The following is a 27,242-nucleotide window of genomic DNA, read 5'->3' as shown; positions in this document are numbered from 1 at the left end:
CAAGATTACTTGTTAAAACCACTATCAGTGGTAAAGTCTAAAAGGTCCACTGTGGGGTAGATCAGTTGCAAGACGCGTTTCGCCTGTAAATTAGGCTTCCTCAGTTGCTGAAATTGCCTTTCATTAATGTCCTCTTATACCTCTTTTGAATGCTTGTCATGAAGTTCACCTGTTCTGTATTTGGCGCCTTTCTACGACGTTCTTGGCAGCGTGTTGATGACGAACTTCCGGTTCGCGATTTCCTGTTTCGATCGTAGATGGGTTCCATTCACTGAACAACTTTATTGTCCATATGCTTAAAAGGGGTTTACCATTCTTCATTACATTTGTTTAAGCATGTAGGGAATAAAGAACATGAAATAGCTTGTTTTAAACATGATTACATCAACAAATAGTTAAAGAGAGGAATGAGAGGAATTTAGAAAAGACATGCATAGATTTTAATTGCTGAAAGATAATATATAAAATATAAAGTATAAGAAATAGTAGAAAAATAGTAAAAATGTATAAATACACTTAAAGGACCACTCTAGTGCCAGGAAAGCATACTCGTTTTCCTGGCACTAGAGTGCCCTGAGGGTGCCTCCACCCTCAGGGACCCCCTCCCGCCCGGCTCTGGAAAGGGGTAAGGGGTTAAAACTTACCTTTTTCCAGCGGTGGGCGGAGAGCTCTCCTCCTCCGATCCTCCTCTTCTCCTCCCTGTCGGCTGAATGCGCACGCGCGGCAAGAGCTGCGCGCGCATTCAGCCGGTCACATAGGAAAGCATTCATAATGCTTTCCTATGGACGCTTGCGTGCTCTCACTGTGAGAATCACGCAAGCGCCTCTAGCGGCTGTCAGTGAGACAGCCACTAGAGGATTAGGGGGAAGGCTTAACCCATTCACAAACATAGCAGTTTCTCTGAAACTGCTATGTTTATGAAAAAATGGGTTAACCCTAGAAGGACCTGGCACCCAGACCACTTCATTAAGCTGAAGTGGTCTGGGTGCCTAGAGTGGTCCTTTAATGAGACTCATAAAGAGCAATATAAAATGTAGGAGAAGGGAAAAATACGTATATACTGATCAGAGAAAAACAACATAATACAATTGATATTTATATTATCAATATACATATATATTAGATATTAAATATTAAAATATCCTTAAACGAATATATACGTTCAAATGTAAACTATATATATATATATATATATGTGTATATATATATATATATATATATATGTGTGTATATATATATAAGTGTGTATATATGGAATATGTATATATGGAATATATATGTATATCTGTGATTTAAAATATAAAGTGTGAATTTAGAAAGTGCTTACCCATTTGATAATCATTTACATGATTTACATCTTTATGTCTGGAGAAAGTGACAAATTTCAAAGTCAGAGTTGAGACCATTGGGCATCAGGGTGTTAAAATTGAATATGAATTTAATTTCTTCCTTCCTTCCCTAACTTATTTATATAATTACCACCCCTCCAGTCTTTTTGAACTGCTTTTATAGCACAGAAAAAGAGGCCTACAGGATCCTGATTATGGAAGATTTTAAAATGCTTGGAGACAGAATGTGTCTCTAAACCTTTTTTAATGTTGCGGACATGTTCTGCAATTCGAACATTCAGAGGTCGTATGGTTCTTCCTATATAAAGGAGATTACATGGAAATTTTAAAATATAAATGATTCCTTTTGAGTAACATGTAAGGTGGTCTTTTATCTTGTGTGGTTGTCCTATCAGTTCGCTTATGTCTACCAGATGTATTTTCCTACTTTTTGTTGTTTGGCATGGTAAACAATCTCCGCAACCATAAAAACCTGTAAGATTATTAATAAAATGAGTTGGTTTTGTGGTCTCTAAGTTACTTCTGACTAAAATATTTTTTAAATTATTGCTTCCTCTGTAAATTATTTTTGGTTTCGGAGGTTAGAATAGTTTTTAAGATAGGGTCATCCCTCAGAATATGCCAATGTTTTTGCATAGCTAGTTTTTTGTATACTTCCATTGTATTTGCTTATGAAAGGAATTTCATCATAGTTTTGTGAACTATTTTTAGATTTGTATTTCAAAAGTTGGTCTCTTTCTAAAAGTTTGACCTCTTCCACATTTTTCCTTAGATCTTTTTCATCGTAGCCCTTTTTCTAAAAATTGATTCATTAAATACTCTGCTTGTTGTGAATATTCTTTTACGTCCTTACAGTTCCTCCTTATTCTTTTAAATTATCCTTTCGGGGCATTCGTGAGCCAGGGAGTGTGGTGGCAGCTTTTTTGGTTAATATAGCTGTTTGTATCCACTGGTTTAAAATAATAATTTGTAAAAATGGTTGAATCTTTAATAAATATATTAAGATCTAAAAAATGAATCTCTGTGTTACTAATATTACTGGTCAATTTGATGCCTCAATCGTTAATGTTGAGAAAAATTAGGAAATTAGTAAGTTCGTGATTGCTACCTGTCCAAATAAAGAATATATCATCTATATATCTGCGGTAGGACACCAAGTTTTCCGTCCAGTCGTGGCCACTGGAAATTAACTGCTCTTCCCAGTGCGCCATAAAAAGATTAGCGTAGCTGGGGGCAAACTTGGTGCCCATCGTTGTACCGCAGATCTGTAGAAAAAACTGATCTTGAAACCAAAAAAAAATATTCGTTAAAATTAGTAAAATGCCTTCTAAAATAAACTCTATTTGTTCTTTTTTTAAAAGATGATTTTTCTAAAAAATATTTGGCTCCCTCAAGGCCTTTCTTGTGGGGGATGATACTATATAGAGAACTAACGTCACATGTGACTAAGAGATAACCCTCTTGCCATTCTGTTTGTTCTAGTACTTGAAGCATGTGAATGGTATCTTTGAGGTAGAATTGGGTTTTGACCACTAGGGGTTGCAGCATAACATCTATGTACTCTGATATTCGGGTAGATACCGAATCGATTCCTGAAATTATCGGTCTGCCTGGTGGGTTATATCTGTCTTTGTGCACCTTAGGTAGATGATAAAACACTGGAACTCTAGGGTGTACTACAGACAGATATTTCGCTTCTCTCTCATTTATGATCTCTAGTTCCTTCCCTTTGGAAATATATTCATCAAATTTTCTCTGTGTTTTTCTCCCATGGGGTTGGACGTTAATCGTTGGTACGTTGATGGATATAAAATAATTTTTTCGGCTTCTTTTATGTATTTGTCTTTGTCAAAAATGACAATCCCTCCCCCTTTATCCGCTGGTTTAATCACGGTGTTCTTATCTTTTCTTATCTCTTTTAATGTTTTTTGTTCTCTGCGGGATAGGTTTTGTTGATAGCTGTTAGTCTTTTTGATTTTATCTACCTCCTTCATAACCACTATTTCAAACGCCTTCATCTGGTCAGAAATCATGTGTTTTAGGAAAGAAGGTAGATCTCTCTTTAAGGTCCGATTGTATATAATTCTCATTTTGTATAAATTTTGGAGGTTCGTCTTTTCCATAAAAAAACTTTTTAAGAGATAGCTTCCTAATAAAATGGTTAAGATCAATAAAAAAAAATCGAATTTATCAAAATCTGCTGTAGGTGCAAATTTGAGGCCCTTTTTAAAAATATATTTTTGATCTATAGAGAGGTCTCTCTGTGTTAGATTAAAAATGCCTTCTACATCCGTTTCCTGTTCCGTTTCTCTTTGTATATTTGTTCCTCTTCTCCCTTCTCCCGGGAGACTAGTGTGTGTGACAATGACCGTGTATGTACATGTATGCATCAGTGGCGCGTGTCTGTTAGGCAAAGAGCATGTTGGGTTTTAACAGGAAGGGAAAATTAGAAGGGGGGGTGTCTGAGTTTTGTCATGCCTAGGGCAGCACAAAACCAGAATACACCACTGAGTAAACACACTGTGCTGTAATTCCTGATTAACGAGAACTTTTTTTAATGGAGGGAGTTTAGACACAGCCAGGAGATGTGAAATAAAAGTGATTTAACTCCTAAATGGCAGAAAGTTGAGCAGTGGCACTGCAAAAACATGAAATACACAACATGCCTGCTTCATGTTTTTTGTGCTTAGTGTTCCTTAGAAATACAATTGTATTTCCAGAAATTGTTTGGGGGGAAATTTACATTTTTGTTAAATTATAAATGATGGTAAGTTTGGCTGGAACCACTGCTTCCATCATGAGTAGAAGCAGATGTATAGAATAGAGCATTTGCATGCAAGAAGCTGATATGGTTTGTGGATACATTGGAAGTACCATTTTCTCGGTTCTGTTTGAAAGGTCTGGTGTTGTATGTTCATGCAAACAATACGTATAAAAAAAAAAAAAAAGACGAGATTTAAGAGTATTAACAATCCAGGCACAGTGTAACGGCATTTAATAATGACATGAGAAATACTCTGCATTTATCTCATTACTCTAAAGATAACAAATCCGATATTTCTGAACTTCATATCTGAACATGGGATACTGCAAATCCACAACAAGGTGCTGAACATTCTAAAAGTGACTCTGTCAGTGTGGAATCGCTTTACATGAGATCTACACGAATCGCTTTACACATCTCTTGGTTTTTGTTTTTTTTCTGTTCTCTCTTTTTCCCTCTCCCCCTGCTATTCCCTTTCACCCATGTTAATTTCAGCAAGTGTACATTTCCAGTGTAAACTTGTACTAAAATAATTTATGAAGGCATTTACCCGTTGATCTTCTCTTGGCTCTGCCTCTGGCTAAAATTTTACCCTGTCTTCTACAAAAAAAACCCCACATATTTTACAGTCATTGTTAGATGTGAACACCAGTTCCCTCCTTACGAAGTAAATAGGATTTGCAGTTATCGTTCTTTATTTGCCAATCTGCCAGTGTCTGCGTTGCTTAATTCATTTGGAAAATACGTCTGCCAACTTGCCTCGTGTATATATGTGACCAAAATGTGTCTGCTGATTGAATTGTACTTTCATTGGAAGCTTTTCATTAAACATTTGCCCAACCACAACTTGTCTAATGTTTGCTCTGCATGCATTGGAAATAAGCAATAATCAGGATAGGAGAGGTAAAGTAAAACCTAATACTCAATGCCATATTTGATAATGGTGCAATGATTTACAATCTCTCCTACTAACACCCTTCATCTACTGCAAATTCTGTCCTAGTGTGACTTTTTCATTTGCCCCATAGCAGTGAAAATTTGCTCACCAAAGAAATCCTTAATTGTCTGTATATTGAGGAATATTTGTTATTTATAAGGTTCCAACATATTCCACATGTTCTTAAATAAACAATGTAACCAAGAGAAAGGGTTCTGTAAGTAATCTTATTCCACTTCGTAATGAAGGAAATGATATAAGTCACACGGTATTGGCTATTGTACTGCATGCATCAATATCTCCTAGTACAGGAAACAAAAACCTGCCAGTAAAAATATGTTCCCAGAGCACAATGGTACTATCTGTGCATGGCTGAATTAAAATTGGATCTTACTGAAGAAATGTTTCATTGACAGGAAAAGGGTTAGTGGAACTTCATCCTGGGAACAGAACATCACCACGGCAATGTGTATGCAAGGAAGGATACTACTTTGACGTTAGATTTGATATTTGCAGTGAAACATCTGAATGTCCTCCTGGGTTTGGGCCAAAGCTTCCAGGTAAGAATCTACACATTTTAAAATGATCTAAATATTGAATAAATTCATTAAAGGCACACTGCACTGTGCCAGGAGTGCCCTGACACCCTCACAATGCATATACTCAAACCCTTTCAGTTATCTCTGCCTCTCTACTGCCTCCTCTCAGCCAGAAGCTCTTTGCATGAGCTAGGCCCGGCAATGCATCTCATCAGGGATGTCTAATGTGAACATTTGATACAGAGAGTAATCAGGAAATATTAAATATGCTTTCTTAGTTACTTTTGTTACCTACGTTGTTTTAAAAAGGGCATATACACTAACCAGTGATTGTTTATTTGTTTTATTATGTTTTTTGTTGTTGACAAAAATTTTCAATTCTGCAGAGTTAGAGAATTTCCCCAACTTTTAGACCAAATTTTGTGAGCATTATCATCTCTCTGTTTAATCAATACTCAAATATGCCATGTAAACAGCAAGCTGTGGCGAGAGTTTACAGCCAAACTGAAATATTAAAGAGACACTCTAAGCACCATAAAACAACTTATGTTTATGACATTTTAATTACACCTGTGTAAATTTTGATTGCTGTAGAGTAGAACCAGACAGTATTTTTTTTCCATCATCCTCTGGTGTTTAGCAACTAACCTGTGAATATACATATTCTGCATTGTGTCGGGCAGGAAGTGCTGCCCTGCAATCTGTACATTTTATATTTTCCCGTTGGGAAATAAAAAGCCACTAGCAGGGTTATTCACTAAAGGGAGAATTCAAGGTGAATTCAAAATAAATGTTAAAATCAAATACACAATAGCTGAAATGTAGACCTTTCCTAAGCCTGGTATGCTTTCAGTTTGGCTTCTCTGGTCACTTTGAATTTTCACTTTAGTAAATAATCCTGTAGGTCATGATTAATTAGCTGATATCCATGTAGAATTCACAAGCATCCCCTATCAAGTCAGAGTGGCAGCTCTAACCCCAGTTTGCCGTTTATGGTTTCTTTTTAGGTCAAGCTGCCCTCTGCAGTGCCTCAAGGAGTACTTAATATTCTTGTTGTTTCAAGCAGGGCCGGATTAACATAGGGGCTGATGGAGCTGCAGCTCCAGGCCCAGGCCCATGGAATAGGCCCATTGGTTTAAAAAAAAATAAAAAAAATTTTTTGACTTTTTTTTTTTTTTTACACACTACTCTTAGGGTTGCCAGGTATTTCTCAGGTATTTCTTAGAAGTATTTCTCAGGTATTTGAGGCTGCCTAGCCGGTGCCGGTATTGCAGTAATACCGGCAATACAAATGTCTGTCTCAATATAAACATAGATTATTCTGCAATACCAGCGCCGGCCAGTAGGGGTCGCTGTTTGTGTGGAGAGAGGCAGTGATAAGAAGTTACGGCATCTCCCTCCCTGCCTGTCTACTCACTGATCCACGGGGGAGCAGCTCTGCACAGAGAGTCCAGACAGCAGCTCCGAGACATGGGGACGCTGAGACATTGGGACACTGGGCAACATGGGGACCCTGAGCATGGACGTCCGCAGGAATTTTTCCGGGGGGGCATAATTGTAATGACATCCATGCTTGGCCCCTTTTTGACAGTGTCATGAAAGGGAAGGAGCATAGTCATTTTCACATAAAGCAAGGATGAATAGCGTTTTCACAACTATGGTGTTGATGTGGTGTGGTGTCCAGAATGAAGTGCTCCAATCTAATTTTCTTCTCCTTTATTTGACACAGTCTTCTTTGTCTTCTGAGACTCCTTCTGCTCCTTTACCTTTCTGCTACTTTCTGCTTATTTTGCGCCCTTCTGCTCCTTTCTCTTTCTGATCCCTTTCTGCTCCTTGATGGCTCTTCCTGCTCCTTGATGGCCCTTCCTGCTTCTTGCAGACCCTTCCTGCTTCTTACTGCCCTTCCTGCTTCTTTCTGCCCCTTCCAGCTTCTTGCAGCCCCTTGCTGATCCTTTCTGTTCCTTCTGATTCTTCCTGTCCCTTCCTGCTCCTTGCTGCCCCTTCCTGCTCCTTGCAGACCCTTCCTGCTTTTTGCAGACCCTTCCTGCTTTTTGCAGACCCTTCCTACTCCTTTCTGCCCCTTCTTTCTCCTTGCTGCCCCTTCCTACTCCTAGCAGACCCTTACTACTCCTAGCAGACCCCTCCTGCCCCTTGCAGACCCTTTCTACTCCTTGCTGACCCCTCCTGCTCCTTGCTGCCTCTTCCTACTCCATGCTGCCCCTTCCTACTCCATGCTGCCCCTTGCTGACCCCTCCTGCCTCTTGCAGACCCTTTCTACTCCTTGCTGACCCCTCCTGCTCCTTGCTGACCCCTCCTGCTCCTTGCTGCTCCTTCTACTTTACCCTCCTGCTCCTTGAAAACCTTTCGACCCCTTCCTGCTTCTTGCTGCCCCTTTCTATTCCTTGCTGACCCCTCCTGCCCCTTGCAGAACCTTTCTGCTCCTACTTTACCTTCCTCTATGTGGTCTCCCCCACCCCCCATCCCTCACTTACCTGCTCTGTAGGCTGCCTCTGTGCTGCTCCCCTGCGGTTTGTCATGAGAGAGAGGCAGGGATAAGCTGTAGCTTCCTGCCTTTCTCAATTCACAGCGCCACCTACTGGCCAGCGCTGGTATTGCACTGTATTCTCACACTAAAACGAAAAATAGCAGCACAAGCTGAAATATCCGGGGGGGAGGGGGGAGGCCAAGTACCCCCCTTTACCCCCCCCCCCCCATTTGGACGCCCATGACCCTGAGACACTAGGGACACAGTGGTCCCATGTCTCCCAGTGGCCCCTAGTCTGTGTCCCCATGTCTCCCAGCCACTGTCCCTAGTGTCTCAGTGGCCCCATGTCTCCCAGTGTCCCCATGTCTCTAAGTATCCCCTAGTGTCCTAGTGACATCAGGACACTGGGAGACATGAGGACACAGACTCTAAGGGACACTGGGAGACATGGGGATACAAACACTAGGGGACACTGGGCGACATGGGGACACTGAGAGGCATGGAGACACAGGAAGACATGGGGAGACTGGGCGACTTTGAGACATAGGAGACATGGCAGTGTCCCCATGTCTCCCAGCCAGTGTCCCTAGTATCTCAGTATCCCCATGTGTCCCTGGTGTCTCTCAGTGTCTGTAGTGTGCCAGTGTCCCTAGTGTCTCAGTGTTCCCTAGACTCCCAAAGTCCCCTAGTCTCCCAATGTCTCTGTGTCCCCATGTCTCCTAGTGTCTCAGTGTCCCCTAGTATAAAAGAAAAAATCTCAGGCACTCACTGTGATAGATTTAGGCAGGTTTATTGGACACCGCAACGTTTCAACCTGTACCCAGGTCTTTATCAAGTCTCCAATGTCCCCTATGTATCAGTGTCCCCTATGTATCAGTATTTCAGTGCCCCATGTCTCTCAGTGCCCATAGTGTCTCTGTGCCCATAGTGTCTCTGTGCCCGTAGTGTCTCTGTGCCCGTAGTGTCTCTGTGCCCGTAGTGTCTCAGTGTCCCCTAGTATAAAAGAAAAAAATATCAGGCACTCACTGTGATAGCTTTAAGCAGGTTTATTGGACACTGCAACATTTTGACCTGTACCCAGGTTTTTATCAAGCCTCCAGTGTCCCCTATATATCACAGTGTCTCAGTGCCCCATGTCTCCCCGTGTCCCCTCGTGTCTGTCACCCAGTATCCCCAAGAGTCTCAGATTTCCCAGGTCTCCTAGTGTTCCCTAGTATCTGTGTCCCCATGTCTCCCAGTGTCCCAATGTCTCTCAATGTCCCCTAGTGACATGGGGACACTGGGAAACATGAGGACACAAACACTTAGGGACTGGGAGACATAGGGACACAGACATTCCCCCTTCTTGTGTATGTTCACCCTTTCGGCCGTTCTGGTTATGTGATTTGTGTCAGTAGCCCACCCTTCTACCGCATCCATAGACTTCCTGCTTTACTGGACACTGCTGTTAGGGGGTATGGGTTTACTTGAAAGATGAAAGCATGAGATTAGCAAAGGGTATGTGTTTTCTCATAGTTGCATCCTATGAGTTTCCCTACAGCATCATCTCCATCAGATACATGACGCTTAGGAGGTAGGACTGTTTTAGTGTTTTTGGTCAAAGAGATTTTGTAATTAGGCCCATCATAATTATCAGCACCAGGCCCACTGGGCTCTTAATCCGGCCCTGGTTTCAAGCATCTCTTATTTATTAATGCTTCTCTTCCAAACGTGTATTTTATGTTTTCCTGCAGTTAAGGAAAATGAGGACACTGAATGTATACCCTGCCCTGTGGGATATTTTTCTAGCACTCTATCCAAACAAGAGTGCAAATCATGGACAAAGTAAGTTCTTACTGCATGTGGAATTTTAAGTTCTGGCAAATCTGAGAACCAAAACTTGTTTTTTGGCTTTAGCACACTCAATAAGCAAAATTATGATTTAAATCCACGTCTAACATAAAAATAAAAAATTACACATGGTTGAAATCATAAACATGGCTGATTGCTTTTTAATACACAGCACGGAAAAAAAAGATGGAATTCTGTCATTAAATCCTTTATCTCAATAAATAGAAATACTGTACTAATAACTGGTTTTTTTTTTGTTTTTTTTTGTTTTTTTTTGTTTTTTAATAGAGGATGTTCTAATTTTTTTAAGCATTTACCTCGGTGCGGATCCAGATCCTAATCTCGGGAGGGGCACTGGTAGATTATGTAAAGGAACAACACAGGCACAATAATGGGATAGGGGCAGTAGTGGGGGTTTAGGAGCTGTAGTGCAGTGTATGTGTTTGAGTGATGCAGTGTATGTGTGTGAGGGATGCAGTGTGTGTGCATGTGTCTGTGTGTGAGGAGTGCAGTGTGTGTGTGATTGTGAGGGCTGCAGTGTGTGTAATGTGAGAGAGACTTTATAGGCTAGGATAGGGATCTGAGAGGGGAGCAGCTTTTTAATTTTATTATAATTTTTTTTTTTTAAGTGCTCCCTTGCACCCAGGCAGGTAGGGGCAGCATATTCTCTAGGGCTCTCATCCTTCACCTCTACGGCTCCACAGGGTGAAGGCTCTTCTTGTGAGCCCCAGCACCACGTGGAATCGTGCGTTGCTGTGGTAACTATGACAACGCTCTTCACCGTGACTCGGCAAGCCTCAGTGGAGAAGGCTGAGAGCCTCCTTTCCCTCTTCCTGCTGCACAGCTCTGCAAAGACCCGGAAGGGAGATATTTGATCTCCCTCACCGTTTCTGTGTGCATGTAAGGGGCTGCATATATTCTCGGGGGGAAGGTGGATCGGGAGGGAGCAATTGCCCCATTTCCCTCTCTGGATCTGCCACTACATTGAAAAATGCTTCTTATTAATGGAGTAAAGAGTGAGTGTGTGTGCGCCCAATAGTCAGTAAGTTTGGAAAAGGTGCTGATTCGGTACCATGCTGAATATGGGAATGTTTAGGGAGCTTTTGCAGTAGCGCTCACTTGGTTTATTCCAATCTGTTAACGGACCAGTAAGTTGTGGCTATAGGATAATTCATTTGCAGATTTTAGGCTAATGTTCTTTAGTTGGCACAAGAGTTTCAAGTTGCTGTTTAGTGAAAAGACCCATTAAAGAATTAGTGGGCTAACTAGAGTTACAGAGTGCGTTTTCTGGAAGTATTCCTCTGTGAAATGCTGCAGTGCCTGTGCATTGAGGCAAATCACGATTCGCATCACTGAGCCCAGTGGGAATTTTTTTTTTTAAAGTTTACTGCTCTTATAAAGGAAGATTACAATAAATTCCACTTTAGTTTTATGAAGTATATGGTGAAACATTTATTGAGAAAGTTGCAGAATATTTTTCTATGCAAGTAGCAGTTTGTGAGAATAATTTCTGAAATAGCCCAAAATGATCAAATAAACCAGCCTCATTTAAAATATATAAAGCAAAACCCCTTCAAAAAGCAGCTTTTCCATTTTCTCAATCCATACTTTGTGTAGTGTGCCATATTTTTTTTTTTTCTATAAAAGTACCGATTTTAGCCTCAGTTGAATATTTTTGGATACATTTTTAAAATATATTTTTTTCAAAATATTAAAATATCAAAATTATATAAGATATGAAAACATATCAACATATAAGTTTTCAAAACATTACATCATTTTAAACGTTTATGCAAAACGTTTAAATCCTTTGAAAAGCATATCCAAAAATATTAAACCAAGGCCTTCATTATAAATTGTCACTTTGGCAAATAAACATTGTTACACCTCTCCAGAGGTCAATGAGATGGTTATGCAGGGCCGCCATCAGGGCCCCAGGTGTAACGGCGGAACTACCGCCGGTGCAGTTGATTGGGGCCCATCGGGTGGCCCATGCACTTATGGCCCAGTCAGCACTGTGGCCGTGGTATAGCGCGACCGGATCCCAAGTGCTGCTGGGAGGAAGTGGTCACTTCTTCCCAGGTCACTCCACGCAGGAGGAGCGTCCGCCCGACAATGAAGAGGGAGAGCCAGCCGACTTCCAATCCCAGCAGCCCCAGCCACCCTCCTGCAAAGACAAGGTAAGAAAGGAGGGTGGCTGGAAATTGAGCGGTGTGTACGTCTGTCTGTATGTCTGTGTACTTATGTCTGTATGTCTGTCTGTGTGTATGTATGTCTGCATGGCATTATGAACGTGTGTATGTATGGATGTCAATGTCTGTATGAATGTATGTCTGTCTGTATGAATGTATGTCTGTCTGTATGCGTGTATGTCTGCCTGTGTGTATGAATGTCAGTGTATGTATGGATGTATGTCATTATGAATGTGTGTATGGATGTCAGTGTCTGTATGAATGTATGTATGCCAGTATGAATGTATGTATGTAACTATGTATATCTGTATGTGTATGTCTGTCTGTATGAATGTCAGTGTATGTATGTCTGCATGTCATTATGAATGTGTGTATGTATGGATGTCAGTGTCTGTATGTATGCCTGTATGAATGTATGTATGCCAGTATGAATGTATGCATGTCTGTCTATCTGTATGCATGTCGTTATGTGTGTATGAATGTCAGTGTATGTATGTCTGCATGTCATTATGAATGTGTGTCTGTCTGAGTGTCTGTCTGTCTGAGTGTCTGTCTGTCTGAGTGTCTGTCTGTCTGAGTGTCTGTCTGTCTGAGTGTCTGTCTGTCTGAGTGTCTGTCTGTCTGAGTGTCTGTCTGTCTGAGTGTCTGTCTGTCTGAGTGTCTGTCTGTCTGAATGTGTGTCTGTCTGTCTGAGTGTCTGTCTGTCTGAGTGTCTGTCTGTCTGAGTGTCTGTCTGTCTGAGTGTCTGTCTGTCTGAGTGTCTGTCTGTCTGAGTGTCTGTCTGTCTGAGTGTCTGTCTGTCTGAGTGTCTGTCTGTCTGAGTGTCTGTCTGTCTGAGTGTCTGTCTGTCTGAGTGTCTGTCTGTCTGAGTGTCTGTCTGTCTGAGTGTCTGTCTGTCTGAGTGTCTGTCTGTCTGAGTGTCTGTCTGTCTGAGTGTCTGTCTGTCTGAGTGTCTGTCTGTCTGAGTGTCTGTCTGTCTGAGTGTCTGTCTGTCTGAGTGTCTGTCTGTCTGAGTGTCTGTCTGTCTGAGTGTCTGTCTGTCTGAGTGTCTGTCTGTCTGAGTGTCTGTCTGTCTGTCTGTCTGAGTGTCTGAGTGTCTGTCTGTCTGAGTGTCTGAGTGTCTGTCTGAGTGTCTGTCTGAGTGTCTGTCTGAGTGTCTGTCTGAGTGTCTGTCTGAGTGTCTGTCTGAGTGTCTGTCTGAGTGTCTGTCTGAGTGTCTGTCTGAGTGTGTGTGTCTGTCTGAGTGTCTGTCTGAGTGTCTGTCTGAGTGTGTGTGTCTGTCTGAGTGTCTGTCTGAGTGTCTGTCTGAGTGTCTGTCTGTCTGAGTGTCTGTCTGAGTGTCTGTCTGTCTGAGTGTCTGTCTGAGTGTCTGTCTGTCTGAGTGTCTGTCTGAGTGTCTGTCTGAGTGTGTGTGTCTGTCTGAGTGTCTGTCTGAGTGTCTGTCTGAGTGTGTGTGTCTGTCTGAGTGTGTGTGTCTGTCTGTCTGAGTGTGTGTGTCTGTCTGAGTGTGTGTGTCTGTCTGTCTGTCTGCGTGTGTCTGTCTGTCTGTCTGTCTGCGTGTGTCTGTCTGTCTGTCTGTCTGCGTGTGTCTGTCTGTCTGTCTGTCTGCGTGTGTCTGTCTGTCTGTCTGTCTGCGTGTGTCTGTCTGTCTGTCTGTCTGCGTGTGTCTGTCTGTCTGTCTGTCTGCGTGTGTCTGTCTGTCTGTCTGCGTCTGTCTGTCTGTCTGCGTGTGTCTGTCTGTCTGTCTGTCTGTCTGTCTGTCTGTCTGTCTGAGTGTCTGTCTGTCTGTCTGAGTGTCTGTCTGTCTGTCTGAGTGTCTGTCTGTCTGAGTGTCTGTCTGTCTGAGTGTCTGTCTGTCTGAGTGTCTGTCTGTCTGCGTGTCTGTCTGTCTGCGTGTCTGTCTGTCTGCGTGTGTCTGTCTGTCTGCATGTGTCTGTCTGTCTGTCTGTCTGCGTGTGTCTGTCTGTCTGTCTGTCTGTCTGTCTGTCTGTCTGCGTGTGTCTGTCTGTCTGCGTGTGTCTGTCTGTCTGTCTGCGTGTGTCTGTCTGTCTGTCTGTCTGTCTCTGTCTGTCTGCGTGTGTCTGTCTGTCTGTCTGTCTGTCTGTCTGTCTGTCTGCGTGTGTCTGTCTGTCTGTCTGTCTGCGTGTGTCTGTCTGTCTGTCTGTCTGCGTGTGTCTGTCTGTCTGTCTGTCTGCGTGTGTCTGTCTGTCTGTCTGTCTGCGTGTGTCTGTCTGTCTGTCTGTCTGCGTGTGTCTGTCTGTCTGTCTGTCTGCGTGTGTCTGTCTGTCTGTCTGTCTGCGTGTGTCTGTCTGTCTGTCTGCGTCTGTCTGTCTGTCTGCGTGTGTCTGTCTGTCTGTCTGTCTGTCTGTCTGTCTGTCTGAGTGTCTGTCTGTCTGTCTGTCTGAGTGTCTGTCTGTCTGTCTGAGTGTCTGTCTGTCTGTCTGAGTGTCTGTCTGTCTGTCTGAGTGTCTGTCTGTCTGAGTGTCTGTCTGTCTGAGTGTCTGTCTGTCTGAGTGTCTGTCTGTCTGCGTGTCTGTCTGTCTGCGTGTCTGTCTGTCTGCGTGTGTCTGTCTGTCTGCATGTGTCTGTCTGTCTGTCTGTCTGCGTGTGTCTGTCTGTCTGTCTGTCTGTCTGTCTGTCTGTCTGCGTGTGTCTGTCTGTCTGTCTGCGTGTGTCTGTCTGTCTGTCTGCGTGTGTCTGTCTGTCTGCGTGTGTCTGTCTCTGTCTGTCTGCGTGTGTCTGTCTGTCTGTCTGTCTGTCTGTCTGTCTGTCTGCGTGTGTCTGTCTGTCTGTCTGTCTGCGTGTGTCTGTCTGTCTGTCTGTCTGCGTGTGTCTGTCTGTCTGTCTGCGTGTGTCTGTCTGTCTGTCTGTCTGCGTGTGTCTGTCTGTCTGTCTGTCTGCGTGTGTCTGTCTGTCTGTCTGCGTGTGTCTGTCTGTCTGTCTGCGTGTGTCTGTCTGTCTGTCTGCGTGTGTCTGTCTGTCTGCGTCTGTCTGTCTGTCTGCGTGTGTCTGTCTGTCTGTCTGTCTGTCTGTCTGTCTGTCTGTCTGTCTGAGTGTCTGTCTGTCTGTCTGAGTGTCTGTCTGTCTGAGTGTCTGTCTGTCTGTCTGAGTGTCTGTCTGTCTGTCTGAGTGTCTGAGTGTCTGTCTGTCTGAGTGTCTGTCTGTCTGAGTGTCTGTCTGTCTGAGTGTCTGTCTGTCTGAGTGTCTGTCTGTCTGAGTGTCTGTCTGTCTGAGTGTCTGTCTGTCTGAGTGTCTGAGTGTCTGTCTGTCTGCGTGTCTGTCTGTCTGCGTGTCTGTCTGTCTGCGTGTCTGTCTGTCTGCGTGTCTGTCTGTCTGTCTGCATCTGTCTGTCTGTCTGCGTGTGTCTGTCTGTCTGTCTGTCTGTCTGTCTGCGTGTGTCTGTCTGTCTGTCTGTCTGCGTGTGTCTGTCTGTCTGTCTGTCTGTCTGCGTGTGTCTGTCTGTCTGTCTGCATGTGTCTGTCTGTCTGTCTGTCTGCGTGTGTCTGTCTGTCTGTCTGTCTGTCTGTCTGTCTGTCTGCGTGTGTCTGTCTGTCTGTCTGCGTGTGTCTGTCTGTCTGTCTGCGTGTGTCTGTCTGTCTGCGTGTGTCTGTCTGTCTGCGTGTGTCTGTCTGTCTGCGTGTGTCTGTCTGTCTGCGTGTGTCTGTCTGTCTGCGTGTGTCTGTCTGTCTGCGTGTGTCTGTCTGTCTGCGTGTGTCTGTCTGTCTGTCTGCGTGTGTCTGTCTGTCTGTCTGCGTGTCTGTCTGTCTGTCTGCGTGTGTCTGTCTGTCTGTCTGCGTGTGTCTGTCTGTCTGTCTGCGTGTGTCTGTCTGTCTGTCTGCGTGTGTCTGTCTGTCTGTCTGCGTGTGTCTGTCTGTCTGTCTGCGTGTGTCTGTCTGTCTGCGTGTGTCTGTCTGTCTGCGTGTGTCTGTCTGTCTGCGTGTGTCTGTCTGTCTGCGTGTGTCTGTCTGTCTGCGTGTGTCTCTGTCTGTCTGCGTGTGTCTCTGTCTGTCTGTCTGCGTGTGTCTCTGTCTGTCTGTCTGCGTGTGTCTCTGTCTGTCTGTCTGCGTGTGTCTCTGTCTGTCTGTCTGCGTGTGTCTCTGTCTGTCTGTCTGCGTGTGTCTCTGTCTGTCTGTCTGCGTGTGTCTCTGTCTGTCTGTCTGCGTGTGTCTGTCTGTCTGTCTGTCTGCGTGTGTCTGTCTGTCTGTCTGTCTGCGTGTGTCTGTCTGTCTGTCTGCGTGTGTCTGTCTGTCTGTCTGCGTGTGTCTGTCTGTCTGTCTGCGTGTGTCTGTCTGTCTGTCTGCGTGTGTCTGTCTGTCTGCGTGTGTCTGTCTGTCTGCGTGTGTCTGTCTGTCTGTCTGCGTGTGTCTGTCTGTCTGTCTGCGTGTGTCTGTCTGTCTGTCTGCGTGTGTCTGTCTGTCTGTCTGCGTGTGTCTGTCTGTCTGTCTGCGTGTGTCTGTCTGTCTGTCTGCGTGTGTCTGTCTGTCTGTCTGCGTGTGTCTGTCTGTCTGTCTGCGTGTGTCTGTCTGTCTGTCTGCGTGTGTCTGTCTGTCTGTCTGCGTGTGTCTGTCTGTCTGTCTGCGTGTGTCTGTCTGTCTGCGTGTGTCTGTCTGTCTGCGTGTGTGTCTGTCTGTCTGCGTGTGTCTCTGTCTGTCTGTCTGCGTGTGTCTCTGTCTGTCTGTCTGCGTGTGTCTGTCATTATGTGTATGTCTGTGTGTGTCTGTCATTATGTGTATGTCTGTGTGTGTCTGTCATTATGTGTGTATGTGTCTGTGTGTCTGTCATTATGTGTGTATGTATCTCTATGCATGTCTGTATCTGTATGCGTGTATGTATCTCTATGCATGTCTGTATCTGTATGCGTGTATGTATCTCTATGCATGTCTGTATCTGTATGCGTGTATGTATCTCTATGCATGTCTGTATCTGTATGCGTGTATGTATGTTAGTTTGTGTGTCTGTAAATGTATGCGTGTATGTATGTTAGTTTGTGTGTCTGTAAATGTGTGTATGTCTCAGTATGTGTGTGTCCTTTTGTATCAGTGAATGTTTGTGTCTGTGTGTGTATTCCTGTGGGTGGGATTTGGAGGCAGTCTCTGTGGGCGGTTTTGGAGGCGGGCCCCCAGGGGCCCCAGACCTTGAGCTCAGTTAGGGGCCCCAAAATTTCTGGTGGCGGCCCTGTGGTTATGTATTGGTAGGTTAGCTCTGTGAAGCTAAACTCAAGAGCCAGACAGTGGCCCAGTGCACCTGCCTTGCAAAGACTTACAGCTCATTGAGAAGTTTGTGATTGGACAGCCACAGAGAATATCTGCAACTATTGCAAGCCCAAATTCCATATACCCAAGGAAAATTTATAAAACATATTACATGTTTAGAGTTTTAGCTACTTATTTTTATTTGATTTATTTATTATTTTTTTTTTTTTGAGGACCGTTTCTTTTATTATTATTTATATAGCGCCATCAGATTCCGTAGTGCTGTACAGTGGGTGGACTAACAGACATGTAATTGTAACCAGACAACTGGACGTACAGGAACACAGAGGTGGAGGGCCCTGCTCAATGAGCTTACATTAATGAAAAAACTGTTGTAACCCGAGGCTGCTCAGTTGATGATTTCACCTGTGGATTGGAAGTTGAGTTAAAAGGTAACTTCAAACACCTGGACCAGTTCAGTGGTTTGAAGTGGTCACAGCATATACAGAAATATTTAACAATGCTAGCGGAGGTGTAACTCCACCCCCAGCATCATCATTAGTTTGTCATTAGCCAGCACAGAACAAATGTTTCGGGCTGACTAATGTTAACTCTGTGCATATTCAATGTACCCAGCTGATGCTCGCTGCCAGTGCAGAATTACTGGCGGGATCAACATACATCGTCTGCAGCTCTGCAGGCGCTGGATGCTCATGATCAGCTTCAGAGGAGAACTGGCACCCGGACGCGATCCCGTTAAGGGCAAACACTTGCAAAATGTTTTCCCATTACTGGGAAACTGCAACGGTATACTCTTGGCATCATAACCCCTGCAATGTGTTGTAATGGTTATGATGCTTCGATTAACCCTTTAAAATGGAGGTCCACATACCCCTAATACCCATGTGGCTATTAAAACAATGTTCTTATGTGCCCCTCACCTGATATGTGAAGCATCAGTAGTTCAGTTGACCCACTATATACAAAGAAGGTCTGCTTAATGGTCCCCTTTAGCACTCACCCATGTGCTGCAGGTAAAAGGTTAGTAAATAGGGATGAAGGTCCAGTCCAACAACAAACATAAAAGTATAGGATACATGTCAGTAAGTCACCTTCTATATGATTCATTCAAAAGAGACCTGCAGAGCATGCTGTAATACTGACTTATGTGTCTTCTGTCACAGCTGCACATACCGTGGATTAGAAGAGAAAGTACCTGGGACAAACCGTTCAGATGCGGTCTGTATCCGTGCAGTCGATTTACCCAATAGTAAGTGTGGCAACTTTATCATAACATGATGCCTTTTTTTAAAGGTTCATTAATGTGTTTTGTTTTATTTAGAGGGAGTTATATAAGCATCAAAAAAAAAAAGTTGCAAACCATTTTGCACCTTTTGTTTATTTATTTATTCTTCCATTATGCTACTACACTTTATAACTGAGTCCTTGATCTGCCCACTCCTCTTCATTGGCTGAGTTGACGTAAATTGTCAGAATTATATGCTTATGTCCAACAACAGCTGGGATTATAGCCACGGGCAGAATTCAATACTAGAGTGGGCATTATGTCTTTAAAATGAATTTCACATTTTAGGCAAATTAACCAAACATCAAACAAAGCTGACTTGGAGAATGTTTACACTTTAGCTGTTCTGGCCTAAAATTAAAACTTGACTTTGAATTCCTAACATTCTACACTTCATATATACACCACGACCACTTAAATTGCATCACTGTGCTTTTTATTATGTAAAGCTTAACATAAATACAAAAATAAAAAGTATTTTGTTTTGTCTTTCAGATACCGTTCTCATAGGTTTTTTTGTAGCATTAGCACTCGTGCTAGTGATCGTTGTCTCTTTGATTGTGTACTGTTGCAAGCACTTTCCAAATAAGAAAGGTAATATATTTTAGACTTTGGGGCTTATTTGTGTAAATGGGCATTTTTATATATTTTTTTTTAAACAATTGATGTTTACATGCTAAAAATAACACAATCAGTGTCCATTCTCTCTCTGTACCATAGTGTATGTGAATAGCTACTTTCACACTTTTTTTCTAATAAAGAATAATGTAACTAAAGTTCGCCTCTTCTAGTGTATACACTTCTTTTGTCATGCTGACATGCATAGTAGATAGTCCACTCTCTTATCGACCTGTAGAATCTAGGCATAAATCATATGGCTTACAGAGGGGCTTGGGAACTAGCCTCCACAGACTATGGACCGTGTTTGGACTCATGGAGACTATGTCAGCTATCCAAACCAGAGCAGCCTAAACAGTATAACCCAGTGGTTCCCAAACTTTTTAGGTTCAAGGTGCCCTTAATAGTTCAATATTTTTCCAAGGCGCCGTAAGTCAAAACGATTTTCTGGGTTGTATATATGGACAGCGCTGCGGCATATACTGGGCACCTGTTCTGCAAAAAATGTTTTCCGGTCAGGGACGGATCCAGTACCTAATCTCACGTGTGGCACTGGTAGATTATTTAAAGAAACAATCCAGGCACAATAACCACTAGATCACTATGTAGTGGTTATGGTACCATGAGTGCCATAGTGTCTTCCCAGAGTAAGCAGTCAAACTGTTTAAGAACAGTTTGACAACGTACCTGGGGTCTGCCAGGATTGGGGCTGTAGTAGGGGATAGGGGCAGTGGTGTGTGTGTGTGTGTGTGTGTGTATTGGGAGAGAGTGTCTGTGAGGGTTACATTGTGTGTATGTGCGTGGAGGGCAGTGTGTGTGTGTGTGTGTGTGTGTGTGTGTGTGTGTATGGAGGGGCACTGCATATATGTGTGTATGGTGGGCAGTGTGTGTGTGTGTACGGAGGGGCAATGTATGTACATGGGGCAGTATGTGTATTATTTTCATATCCTACCTCCCTTCTTACCTCTTGACTGGGAGTGGGGACAGTACAAGGCAATCCCTGGTGGTCCAGGGGAGAAGCCCTGTGGTCCAAGTGGTGAGAGTGAACTCTAGCAGCTCCTGATGCTAGAGTTCATTCTCGCGAGATTTGATGCATTGCCATGGTAACCGTGGCAACCCACAGAGTTTGCGAGAGGAGATCCCGGCAGAGCTGCAGGTTAGACTTCCCCCAGGTCCTATCTTCCTCCCCTGCCGGCTGCAGCATTTCAGTGCTAGCGGACCGGTGAGGGAGATCTCTGATCATAGGGGGCACACAATTTAAGAACCGCTGGTATAACCGAACGGATACATTGCCTTTGATGCTGGGCCACCTGTTTGAAGGCTGTTACGTGCGTTCCCTATGTTCAAGCTAAACAATTTGTATACTTTCAGATCAGTCAGAGTGCTCCAGAGTTTTATTATGTGTTTCCCTGACTCCCTCCCCTTGTGACAGATTTATGTTTTGTTGTTTTGTGTTGTTGCCTGCAATATTTATTATATGTTGTTTTACATTTCTCACCATCAGTTGCAAATGGCTAGTCTTGGTTTAAAAATAAAAACATGGAAGATGCTTCTTTTGGGATAGTGGCCCAACACTGGCCCTCGATGGGATCCTATTGGCACAATATAGGGCATTTTCCCATGTGGCAGTAAGAACCTGCAGCAAAGTATGAGGACCTATTTTAAGAATGCTATCACTCAGCTCAAGTAACTGCAATCATCTTCGTTACAGGGACTCTATAGGCACTTTAACAACTTCATCTTATTGAACTTGTTATAGTGACTGCAGTTCTGCCCCCCGGCCTACCTCCAAAACCCAATATTAAATTAAGCAGAAGACTTGGAAGCGTGGCTTCAAGCCATGCCTCCAAGCCCTGTGGCTATGAGATCGGGGAATCTTATTTCCCGACTCACATACCATTACGTGTGCATGATGACGCAACACTTTTGAATTTATGATGCCAGGATTTTTTAATTATTTGACTTCTTACATAGGGTTTGTAGGCGCCACTCACCGTCTCCTTTAATAACGCCAGAGAGCCTGAAACCCTTTAGTAGAGCAGGGTGCAGGGCTTAGCTCAGGAAAACTAACAGAAGTTCCTGCTTAGGAGTGTCCAGCGTTAGATGTGGTAGTGTGAGCAGCACCTCCGGAGGACCTCAAGTAAAAAGTCAAACCATTCAAAAATGGAAGGGAACTGTCTGCTAGTGATGCTTGCTATGAATGTGTCAGTAGTATTGGGGAAAAACATAAAAGTGATTTTTAAAATGTTTTAACATTATATTTAATAGCAGCTCCATTTTACCCAATTATTTCCTTTTAAATATTTTTGTTTGTTGTTCCACGGTGCACTATAACCTATTAATAAGATTGTAAGACAAACCAATTCTATTTCTTTTTGTCAAAACGTATTCACAAAACTCTGAATTTTTGCGAATAAGTTTCAAATTTTATTTATAATTAAATTAGTTATATTCTTTGTTTGGACCTGATTCATTAGCTAATAGACATAATTTTAAATGTTCTTTATGTTTGTTTCTTTCTCAACAGCAAACATTCTAGAGTGGTGGGAAAAAATGTTTCAAGGACCAGAGGTAAGAGTATACTTTTTAAATAAAATTATAAATATTTATTTTGAGAAATGAATTTAGTGAATGGAATAAACTAACAATAAGTTCATGTTTATTGAATAGTTTACTGTTTTTTTCCAGTTACTAAAATAAAGATTGCATCCAGCAACAAAATATAATGATTTAATACATTTGACAAAACTACCAGTATTCTGCTGTATATACAAATGAACATCACACACATTCATTTTAGCATTTAGTAAGCCAACTTCCCAATAATTTTTCTTTGCTCGTTTCTGAACACATATTTGCTTATTTATTGTAGAAAACAAATCCCATTGACAACAAGAACAAAGTCAGTAATTCCCCCAGCACCTGTTACACACAGGTCAACATATTTCCTGATCAGCAAAACTGTGTGTCCACTGCAACCAGTTTAAGAGAATCCCTACAGCCCCTGGGCAGGAGTGATCCTATCGAAAATGAATATCAAGAAAGGAGTTGTTTAATCGGGGATGAGAGCATCGTTACTAGAACAGGATCAATGCCAAACATGGAAGGCACCTCACTGGAGAATGAGACCAGCCCCGTTTTCTCAGAAATGTACTCTCCTAGTTTTCTGTATAATGGTTTCTTACCCGATTGTTCCACCAAGCATGCTTGTGGACAGTGTGCGAGGCAATGCTCTACGAGTCATCCTGATAATTCTGAAGATGTTATGGAATCCCTGGAAAGTGTATGTTCTCATTGTTCTTCACAGAACATGTCTGACACTAATTCCTCACAAGCGACTTACAGTACACCAGTTAGTGATATAGAAGATGAAACAAATTCACGACCAACCAACAGACAGTGTCCATGTAGCAGCAATGGCAGTCCTGGGAGCAGTCCTACCACAGATCCATTATCAGGTGAGAGAGCCTCTAACTTAATGTGTTCTATTCACCCAATAAGAATATAATGGCATCGTCCGTTAGCTATGTTTGCCACAGATGTTCATGTCCCTTCTATTTGCCTGTCTTTTATCTATAACTTTAAATAGCTTATTCAATGCTCATTCATAGCTGTGTAATTCCCAATTCTATGCACTCTGAGGTTGTAGTGAACAGAGACAAAAGCGTTGAAAAGAATTAAAAAGTTAACACTTAATGTGGGATGTTTCTCAGTTCTAAAGTCTCTGTACAGGGAATTCCAGAGCTCTGAAGCATACTGCTGTTTACATACTGCATACAGGATCTCTAAAGTAAAAAAAAATTCAGGAATTCAAGGTGAATACTCTGGTTTACAAATGTAGTGTTGGTGTGTACGCTAAAAGTTACAGTACCAGTGAAGTTTTGATTTCCATGGGGTATTTCAGATGTTGGTTTTTAGGTTCTAGACAGTGGCGTACATACCATGGTCGCAGCTGCAACCGGGTCCTTCACTCCAGGGGGCCTGGCCGCCCTGCAGACCCCTGCGACCGGGTGCCCGCCGCCATGTGTTGCGGCCCCGGCCTGCGCGGCAAGCTGCCAGGGTCACATGTTTAAGGGGCCCTGCTGTTAGGGCCACCTGGTGGCTATGGATTTCCAGGGGGCCTAGTCAGCGTGGGGCCCCCGTGATGACATCAGACGCTGGGAGGAAGTGACTGCCCCGGTCACTCCTCCCAGCTATCAGACAGAGCCACGTGGGAGGAAGGAGAGGGAGTCAGTGGGAACTCAGACTCCCATCAGCCTGAGCCACCACTGGACCCCAGGGAAGTCACCTAAAAGGTAGGAAATAGGAGGGTGACTGTTGTGTGTGTCTGTCTGTATGTTTTATGTATGTGTGTATGTATCTTTCTATGTTTGTTTTGTGTGTGTCTGTATGTATGTGTCTGTATGTGTGTGTGTCTTGTGTGTGTCTGTATGTATGTGTTATGTGGCTTGTGTGTGTCTGTATGTATGTGTTATGTGGCTTGTGTGTGTCTGTATGTATGTGTTATGTGTCTTTTTATGTTTGTGTGTGTGTGTGTGTCTTTGTATGTATGTATGTCTTTGTATGTATGTGTGTGACTTGAACATTTTGTATATGTGTGTATTTGTGTTTGTGTGTATGTATGTGTCTGTGTGTGTGTGTGTGTCTGTCTATATGGATGTGTGTGTCTGTCTGTGTGTGTCTGTATGTCTGTCTGTTTTTATATGTATGTATGTGTGCCTGTCTGTTTGTAGGAATGGATGTGTGTGTCTGTCGGGGGGCAGCAGGGGCCATGAATCAGTTTTGTACCGGATTGTGTGTAAGCCACTAGTTCTATGTTCTCTGTGCTTATGCCAGTTAGATAACATAACAAGGTCTAATCTTAGTGTATTGTGGCAAACGATGGAATGACTGGGTCTCAATCAGCTGTGTAATAAGGGGAAAATTATCCCATTGCTACATGACCTTGTCAAATCACAGCATTCACTTTCTGTATTCCCTCTGGATTTTCTGCAAAATAATGAATTAAGGGAGCAGCACTATTTCCAGCTTCCTCATTTGTGAATAGAGCAAGGTTACAGTATAAACTTTGTGGGAGATAATCCTCTGCTCTTGCATGTAGGATTAGACTGCAGAGGTGCAGAGCTTGTGGATCCTGTCACTAAAGCCACCACTGTATGTACGCCACTGGAGTAGGAATCAAGCTCTGCTTAAAGCAGAACTAGGATAAAAAAAATAATAATTAAAAACTAGAATAAAATTAGTAAAAAAGTGGAAAAAGAGCTGCATTGAGAATTTTTTTTTTTTTTTTTGAAATTCTTTATTTTTGAATTTTTCGTGCAGGTGAGTACAATACCTTTGTCGGGACGCCACAACAGCGTACATTTATGCTTGAGTTCACATATTAGGTAGTGGCATAATTTCCTTGCACAATTTTTTAACAGGAATAACAGGTTCAACGTTAGAAATCTCTAGATTGTATACATGGAGAACAGTCAGTCAAATTTGACAATACACGGAGAAATAAACTGTTATGTTACGCTTATGTTGCTGGGGTAAATTCTTCGTGACGGCATTTGCGTCACAATGTTTGAAAGAGCAAAGTTACAAAGAGCGTTAATACACAGTTAAAACAAAGGAAGGTATCAGCATTGGTGGGAGTAAACTCCCCTGAGAGAGTGCCTCGGTTTTATAACACATGGGCAAATTAGTACAGATTAGGTTGAACCAACTTTTACATGAAACAAACAAAGTAAAGGTGAGGAAAAAAAAATAAAAATATAACAACATGAACTGCTTCACACATGAAAATCATAGTAAAATAAGCATGCTATACAAGTTGTGGGTATCGTGAAAGCTTGCATTGAGAAATTTTAACAGTAAAATTGAAAATCACTCAATTGTGTCCATACCCGTTTGGAAGCAAAAGAGAGAATATATCCATAGATCCTCTCATGTCTAATGGTAGTAAATGTGTACCAAATATCGAATAGCCTATAGACTTTGAACAAGGTATAGGCAGGTAAGAGACCATATAATAGGATGAGATAAAGTAAGTAGTGAGAAGGACACAGGGGGGAGAGCAGGGAGGAGCAAATCTAGCTGAACTATTCTGTGCCTTCGGGGGCACCTATTCAAAAAACCCTCTACCCCCTAGTCTATCTATAAGCCTGCGGCTACAAATATAAATAGGAAGGAAATTAAAGAAAAAATATGTAATATGAACTGAGCAAAAATACTAAATTAAAATAAAAGCTGAATTAAATCTCTGTGTGTGATCAAATCCAATTGCTAATAATGCAGCATCATATCTAGCATTATTGGAAGTGAGTCTCCAATCACAGCACTACCCCATATACACAATAATCACAACCAGAGTATCGAAGTCCCAACGCGTGTTTCGACACAGTCTTGAAGCTCACAAATGAAACAAAAGTAGATCTGTTCAAATGCACATCAAGATATCATAGTCTCCCATATGACAGGTTTGACAAGTATACTGTACAGCAAAATACAAACACAGCAACAATAGGTGTTGCAGGTAGTTCATGAGAATACATTTAATGGGGGGAAAAGGAGGAGGCGGGGGGGGGGGGGGTGAGGAAAAGCAAGTAATCATGAAATCTAGTGTTATATCTCCAAAAAAATTCTGTCAGGAGAACAGAGGTAAAGCTAGGTGTATGTAAATCAAAAAAGTGAACACCAAACAACCAAGGTCATGAATGATTGGAACAGTCCTCTTTCTGCCTGATATGTGATCAATGCATTTTGCCATCTCTTTGCATGTGATCATCTTTGCACTCTCCCACATGTGCAAGAATATATTCGTGTCACATGGCATGAAAGGAATTTATTTATTTGACTGTGTCTTCTCATATATAGAAGAATACACTCGACTAGTGACTTGGCTAATAGTAAATAAAGGCACCTGGAGCACTAGACCAACTGACGAAAAAATAGGACACTGCCAAGGAGTAGGCATATCTACTTTATCTCTCCCAAAGATCCATCTCTTTAAAGCAAGATTTTGATAAAGGGATAGTATGCATTAAAAATATTGAAAATACTCACCGTATCTACATATTCTATCTGTCCTCCTGTATGAGCTGAAGAATAGTCTCTATTGTATAATAGTTGCATATTTTGTTTTACTTTAATGTATGGTGTAACATAAATTCTCCAAAATAGATACACCTGTGTAGAACAAAACATACTAATGTGCTGATGGCATGATGGTAAATGTCAGCTAATTATGATATATTTATTTTTCGTTCCTAGGTAACATGGCAGGAAATAACACTTTTTATTCAAATGGCGCTGTAATGAACATTAGAGCTGACTTGGTTGTACTGGTTGTTGGTCCTCAAGAGACAGCACCTGCACCTGAAAGTAATGACGTGAGAATGGGGAGCGCTGTGCAGGAAGAGAACCAGGACCATTGCGACAGTTTTGTTGGAAATACCGAACCACATACAGCAAGGCATACTGACTTTGGTTACAGATCACAACAGCGGACTGCTACATACCACTGCATGAGAACTGGTTCTCCAGGCAATTTAAACGTGGAACCAGAGGACAACATCTGTTCTATGCCTGTCCAAGAAGAAGGAAAGAAAGAATTTGATAAAGATTTTTAAACTCTGTGAGTATTTGACACATCCAGAGATGTCCAGGAAAAGATGGAATCTTTACATCATAGATTCAGGCACCTGGATGTCTGATATTGAATGTGTAAAGCAGCAGTTGGGTTTTCATAGTACAGTACAAATGCAACTGACAAACCGATTTGTACAGTGATCTCTGACCTTCTTATTCGCTTTGATTGCAGAGAAACATGGTAAACAACAAGACGATGGGCAGTTCTGCTGCTATTCTTCATGTTTATTGCTGCAATAATTGTATTTGTTGTGTTTTTGGACATCTGTTCAACAAGATCTCCTGACAGCTGCTACTCGTCTGGAAGCTATGGATTAGAATGGTATACCCATAGTTCGGCATTGCCCTCCTCCAAATGTTTAACATTTATCTACCTTTCTAGAATTGAAGCCCCT

The 27,242-nt window shown here is 42.5% G+C and overlaps 1 protein-coding gene across 1 annotated transcript in view; it reads left to right on the top strand.

Moving 5' to 3' along the window:
- The window catches only part of TNFRSF11A (TNF receptor superfamily member 11a), a 115,353-nt gene extending 88,405 nt beyond the window's left edge, over window positions 1-26,948 (top strand). Inside the window, exons 4-10 of the mRNA XM_063451817.1 lie at window positions 5,467-5,610; window positions 9,808-9,898; window positions 18,473-18,558; window positions 19,090-19,188; window positions 21,740-21,783; window positions 22,085-22,670; window positions 26,470-26,948. Of these exons, the coding sequence (XP_063307887.1) occupies window positions 5,467-5,610; window positions 9,808-9,898; window positions 18,473-18,558; window positions 19,090-19,188; window positions 21,740-21,783; window positions 22,085-22,670; window positions 26,470-26,828 (1,409 nt within the window). The 3' untranslated portion in view covers window positions 26,829-26,948. The remainder of the gene's footprint in view (window positions 1-5,466; window positions 5,611-9,807; window positions 9,899-18,472; window positions 18,559-19,089; window positions 19,189-21,739; window positions 21,784-22,084; window positions 22,671-26,469) is intronic.
- The last annotated feature ends 294 nt before the right edge of the window (window positions 26,949-27,242 follow it).

This window comes from Pelobates fuscus, chromosome 4 (assembly GCF_036172605.1).
Source record: "Pelobates fuscus isolate aPelFus1 chromosome 4, aPelFus1.pri, whole genome shotgun sequence".
Classification (NCBI taxonomy): domain Eukaryota; kingdom Metazoa; phylum Chordata; class Amphibia; order Anura; family Pelobatidae; genus Pelobates; species Pelobates fuscus.
This window is presented reverse-complemented; position numbering and strand designations above follow the sequence as displayed.